Source organism: Diabrotica undecimpunctata, chromosome 4 (genome assembly GCF_040954645.1).
Source record: "Diabrotica undecimpunctata isolate CICGRU chromosome 4, icDiaUnde3, whole genome shotgun sequence".
Taxonomy (NCBI): domain Eukaryota; kingdom Metazoa; phylum Arthropoda; class Insecta; order Coleoptera; family Chrysomelidae; genus Diabrotica; species Diabrotica undecimpunctata.
The window spans coordinates 120,989,149-120,995,708 of record NC_092806.1 but is presented as its reverse complement, the minus strand read 5'-3'; the positions used below and the strand labels follow the sequence as shown (position 1 = coordinate 120,995,708).

Below are 6,560 nucleotides of genomic sequence, written 5' to 3'. Positions count from 1 at the left end.
AGCGAGCAATTATTCAAGACTTGCAGTGTCTGCTTCATGAACATCATGCGTTGGTCAGGTTGTTTAAGAGTGCTTTAGAGCGCATGCCAAATGATGACTATAAAGTTGTCATCAAAGCAGATAAACGACCATCTGGAACACACGAACGCACATTTAATGCTCCAACAGTAGACGAAGTTGCCATCCTGATTGTTGGTGAACAATTGGAAAAACGCGATATTGTGCTTACACGTCGCGATACTGGGCAACTGCAACAAATATCTGAAACTCATCGATCATATGACGCATTGCAATACCCACTGATGTTTTGGCAAGGAGAAGATGGATATTATTTTAATATTAAAATGATAAATCCATTGAATGGTAAAGTATCAGTATCTTAATAATGGTTAATGTCTGTATTATTTGTCTTTGAAATGGTTAATTATCAAATTTTTAATTTCAGGTGAAGAAACTACAAAGAAAGTTAGCTCAATGAATTATTATGCATATCGTTTGATGATTCGTCAAAATGCTGACAACTATTTGCTGCGGTTTCGTCGATTGTTTCAGCAGTATTGCTTGACATGTATGTAAAAATAGAAACGGAACGTTTAACATTTATTAGGTTGAACGAAGCCAAACTGCGTTCTGAGGAGTACATCCATTTACGTGATGCAGTTAGTACTGAAGGAAATGCAGCTAATATTGGTCGATTAACTATTCTGCCGGCGACGTACATTGGTAGCCCACGTCATATGCATGAATATGCACAAGATGCAATGACATATGTTCGTCATTACGGCCGGCCAGATCTCTTTATTACTTTTACCTGTAATCCAAAATGGATAGAAATTACTCAATTGCTGCTTCCCGGACAAACATCAAATGATAGACACGACATCACAGCACGTATATTCAGGCAAAAAATTCGGTCCCTGATGAACTTTATTGTTAAACAACGCGTCTTTGGAGATACTCGATGCTGGATGTATTCAATCGAATGGCAAAAGCGAGGCCTGCCGCACGCACACATTCTTATTTGGTTAGTGGAAAGAATTCAGCCTGACCAAATAGATGATATCATATGTGCCGAGATTCCTGATCATGAAGTCGATCCAGACCTACATGATGTTGTTACTACTAATATGATTCATGGACCGTGTGGTGCCATCAATCCCCAATCACCTTGCATGGTCGATGGAAAGTGCTCTAAACGATATCCACGGAAATTAACGGCGGAGACTGTCACTGGCAACGATGGGTATCCGCTGTATCGGCGTCGATCACCAGATGACAACGGTCGAACTGTCACAACGAAAGTGAAAAGAATGGATTTCGTTGTCGACAACAGTTGGATTGTTCCATATTCGCCACTTATTTCTAAAACGTTCAAGACACATTGCAACGTTGAATACTGGAATTCAGTTAAGTCCATAAAATATATTTGCAAATATGTCACGAAAGGCAGTGATATGGCGGTTTTTGGATTGCAATCCTCAAATACCAACGATGAAATTTCACGCTATCAAGTTGGTCGTTATGTGAACTGTAATGAAGCGATTTGGCGTATATTCGCATTTCCAATTCACGAACGTCACCCTACTGTTATACATTTGGCGGTGCATCTGGAGAATGGTCAACGAGTATATTTCACGGCTTCGAATGCTACGCAACGTGCTGAAACACCTCCAGCAACTACATTGACCAGTTTTTTTGCAATCTGCCAAAGCGATCAGTTTGCACGAACTTTGCTTTACTCGGAGATGCCACGTTATTATACTTGGAATGCTTCATCCAAGAATTTTCAAAGACGGAAGCAAGGTGATGCGGTTCCTGGGTATCCAGATGTGCGTTCTACTGATGCTCTTGGTCGTATGTATACAGTTCATCCAAAGAATGATGAATGTTTCTATTTGCGGTTGTTGCTGGTAAATGTGCGTGGGCCAACTTCATTTGAGACACTACGAACTGTTAATGGTGTAATATTCCCAACATATCGTGCTGCATGTGAAGAATTGAACTTATTAGAAAACGATACCCATTGGGATACGACAATCGCTGAAGCCATTATCTCTGCATCTCCAAGTCAGATACGCACATTATTCGCTATCATAATTTCGACATGTTTTCCATCAAACCCATGTAACCTGTGGCACAAATACAAGGATAGTATGTCAGAAGATATTTTACATCAAAGTCGTGTCAGTTCCAGAAATCACGATATTGAGATGAATGAGGAGATACATAATCGTGCTTTACTCTTGATCGAAGATATGTGTTACCTCATGTGCGGTAATTTATTAATCAGGTTAGGAATGCCAGCGCCAAATCGTGAAATGAATGACGCATTTAATCGAGAATTGGAACGGGAACGTGAATATGATCACCACTAATTAGATTTAGTAGTTCAAAGGAATGTACCCCTGTTGAATTACCAACAAAAGGAAGTTTATGATACTTTAATGAAGGCAATCGCTGATGAAAATGGTGGTTTATATTTCCTAGATGCCCCTGGTGGAACTGGCAAGACATTCCTTATGTCATTAGGCTTAGCAACTGTTCGGGCGAGATCCAACATAGCGGTTGCAGTTGCTTCTTCTGGAATAGCAGCCACATTGTTAGAAGGATGCCGTAGGCTCATTCAGCATTCAAATTACCGTTAAATCTTCAAATTATTGAAGAACCAACGTGTAATATTGCAAAACACTCAGCAATGGCCAAAGTTTTAGCGGCATCGAAAATCATCATCTGGGACGAATGCACAATGGCGCATAAACGTGCATTAGAAGCACTTAACCGAACATTAAAAGATTTACGCAATGACTCGAGATGTTTTGGAGGAGCAATGATTTTACTGTCTGGCGATTTCCTCCAAATACTGCCAGTAATTCCAAGATCTACGGCTGCCGATGAAATAAACGCTTGCCTCAAATTGTCAAATCTATGGCGCTATGTGAAGAAACTGCAGCTGACAACAAACATGAGAGTTACATTGCTTAATGATACATCTGCTGAAGATTTCTCGGAGCAATTGCTGACTATCGGTAATGGTCAAGTACCTGTCGATGAATCGAGCGGATTAATATCATTTCCAAATAATTTCTATAATTTTGTCTCATCAAAAGACGAACTTATCAACAATGTATTTCCAAATATTATTTCTAACTACAAAAATAATGAATGGTTGAGTGAGCGAGCAATTTTAGCGGCTAAGAATAAAGATGTAGATGACCTGAACTACATAATTCAAAATAAGATCATTGGAACAATGCATTCATTCAAATCTATTGACTGCGTCACAAATGAAGATGAAGCCACCAACTATCCAATTGAATTTTTAAACTCTTTGGACGTGCCTGGCTTACCACCGCACAATTTACGCCTAAAGGTTGGCTCCGTAGTAATCATGCTTCGAAACATAAACCAACCAAAACTGTGCAACGGTACGCGTTTGGTGGTTAGTAAATTGATGAACAATGTAATTTACGCTACGATAATGATAGGAAAATTCAAAGGTGAGGAAGTTCTCATTCCGAGGATTCCGATGATCCCAACCGATATGCCGTTTGAATTTAAAAGACTTCAATTTCCGATACGTCTTGCATTTGCCATGACCATCAACAAATCACAAGGCCAATCCTTAAAAGTTTGTGGTTTAAATCTAGAACATTCATGTTTTTCCCATGGTCAATTATACGTGGCATGTTCACGGGTCGGAAGACCATCTGCGTTGTTTGTTTTTGCGCCTGATAATAAAACAAAAAATGTCGTGTATCACAAGGTACTTAAGTGAAGAGCAACCTATGTACTAAAATACAGAAATAATAATGAATGATTAATGTAGTTATTTAATTTTTTTTTGTATTTTTTCCAATAAAAAAAAAAACACAATCTGCTTATTTATTGCCATTAAGGCGGAACAAAGTTCGCCGGGTCAGCTAGTATTTATATAAATTAAGAACCGCTCGTTTCATTTAAAAACGGTACAATATCATTAAAAAAAGTATATGGGAGGGCGGGATTTTCAGCATTGGAATCCAAACTAAAAAAAATTGCCACGCTTATGGTTTTCAGAGGAGACACGCCGAAAAAAATCTTTAAAAATCAAATAGATTTTATACAGACATACAAATGTTTAAAAGACAGTATTAAATCAGCAAAGAGTTATCCTGGGGCAGATGTACATTGGCCATAGCTCAGTAGTAGCTAAAATGAAACTTTCTCTTAATAAAATTTGGCTGTAAAATGATAAAACCAGACCTGATATTTCTACACTTACTAGGCAATCACATAGTCGCAAGTGAACTAAAAAGCGAACTCAACAGAAGGCTACAGAACATAAATATTTTTACAGTCGAACAGGATACAGAAGATGTTCAGACGGGTATCAAAAACCCAATTTTTGAAAACACATAACTAATATGCCAAGGAGAACTAAGAAGAAAAAATAAAGTTTGGACGACCAAAGAGATCTTTAATCTGATGGAGGAAAGACGTAGGAAAAAAGACTACACTCAGTACAGAAGTCAACATAGAAATTAAAAACAAAATAATTATGTGTGTAATGATGTAAATCTTATAGAACCTTGGAGCTTAGTGTTTTCAGTTTTAAGTAGGCGGACACTTGAGTCCGTCTAAATAGAATATTCCAGAAGTAACGCCTTGATTTAAAAATCTGTGTTTGGGTTTTAAGGCAATCAAACAGATATCTAAAGAAACAGGCATTTCCAAAAGAACAATTTATGCTGTACGAAATGAAACTTCTTAGGCTATTGGAGTGTAACCAGCAAAGAAACGAACAAATGGTAGAGAGCTATCTGCATCCTGAGTTAAAACCTACTCCGAAAGAACCAGAAGTTCTATCCGTAAAAAAATCTACGGATTTTTCTTGAAAAACATACTTCCTACGTTGTCTACTGTTATAGCTATAGTAAATAAGGATGAGGATTTACCCCATTTTTCAAGAACAACGTCGTATATATTGATAAAGGATATCGGATTTGTGTTTGCAAAAAGAGGTAGGAAGTCAATCTTAATAGAAAAACCTGAGATTATATCCTGACTCCATCAATATCTTTGTCAAACTCGCAGGTGCCGCGAAGAAAATTACAACATAGTTTATATATTGACGAATCCTGGGTAAATATCGGACACATCGTTAGTAGTATGTGGGTGGACAGTAGGTACTGTAAAATCACACCGGGACACATTTTTATTCGTGGTTTGACTACAGGATTAAAAGCAAATGGTCCACGATTTGTATTAGTGTACGCAGTAGGTAAAGACAGATTTGTCGACGGAGCCGAATACACTTACCGCAGATTACCATGATAAAATGGATAACACTGTTTTGGAAAATTAGTGAGACTCAACTTCTACCAAACCTACCCGAAAAAACGGATCATTAGAGGAAATTGAAAAAAATTCCCAATACAAATAGTAACAAGAGGAAATAAAGAAATAGTTAAAAGATTTATAGTTTAAAGATTACGTGAAATATGAATTGTTATTATGTGGTAAATACTTTTAAGTCACAGTATGATGGTTATATTATTATCGATGATATTGCAAAACAGAACAATGTTAAATTGTTAAGAATACCTCCATATCACTGCGAATTGAATCCAATTGAACCGGTATGGAGTGAAGCAAAAATATATGTGGCAGGCAAAAACTCCAACTTTAAAGAGGCTGAAGTGAGTAACTTAATCCGTGAAGGTTATAGTTAAGTTACTCCAGAAAAGTGGAACAACTACAAGAATCACGTGATTAAAGTTTAACATAGTATGTGGGAAATCGATAATTTAATGGAAGAAATAGAACCAGTTGTAATTCACATTAACAGTGATGAGACTGATGACAATGAAAGTGAACTGTAAAAAAACATTTTAATTGACTGCAGCATACGTAAATAATTTAAATTAGATTTAACCTAATATAATTTGGTTTTTGGCGGATTGCCGATATGTACATACATATTATGTACATACAGATTTACAATTCTACATTAGAACAGAAGATTTTATAACAGAAGAGGTTAAATACGCAATATCATTATCCAAAAATAATAAAGCGTTAGGACACGATGACATACACAGATGTCTTAAAAGTCATAAAAAATTAACTCGATGAATATCTATATTGGTTAATCTCCTTAATCTGATTTGCCGAAGCGGAAAAATTCCAACTGGCTGAAATCTACGTTTATCACATTGGTTAAAAACATTTAACAGAGAAATGCTCGGATTACCGCCTAATTAGCCTAATGAGCCATGTTTTAAAAATATTTTTAAAGGTAATTCATAGTAAAATTTATAAAAATGTGAATCTTTTAAGGGCGGCACTGCACGCAGTTTGGATTTCGTGAAGGTTCCGGAAGAAGAGAAGCCTTATTTCGTATTCAGGTCCTAGTTCAACGGTCTTAAAATGTGCCAGTGCCAGTTTGCACTTATTTTATAGATTTTAAAAAAACTTTCGATCTTGTTCAAAATACTTCTGAATACAGACTTCAAATACTCTTCAGAGTTTAACTAATATACCCACTTGTTTGTATGTTTATAAGTTTCTGGATAATACTA

General features: G+C 36.6%; 2 protein-coding genes across 2 annotated transcripts; both read left to right on the top strand.

The window, feature by feature from the left end:
• Nucleotides 1–566: 566 nt before the first annotated feature.
• LOC140438932 (uncharacterized) lies at nucleotides 567–2,375 on the top strand. Its single transcript, XM_072528566.1, has one exon. It carries the CDS (start codon nucleotides 567–569, stop codon nucleotides 2,373–2,375), a length of 1,809 nt encoding a protein of 602 aa, XP_072384667.1.
• A 320-nt stretch (nucleotides 2,376–2,695) lies between these two features.
• On the top strand, nucleotides 2,696–3,775 carry LOC140438931 (ATP-dependent DNA helicase pif1-like). Its single transcript, XM_072528565.1, has one exon. The coding sequence runs from the start codon at nucleotides 2,696–2,698 to the stop codon at nucleotides 3,773–3,775; it is 1,080 nt and encodes a 359-aa protein (XP_072384666.1).
• The last annotated feature ends 2,785 nt before the right edge of the window (nucleotides 3,776–6,560 follow it).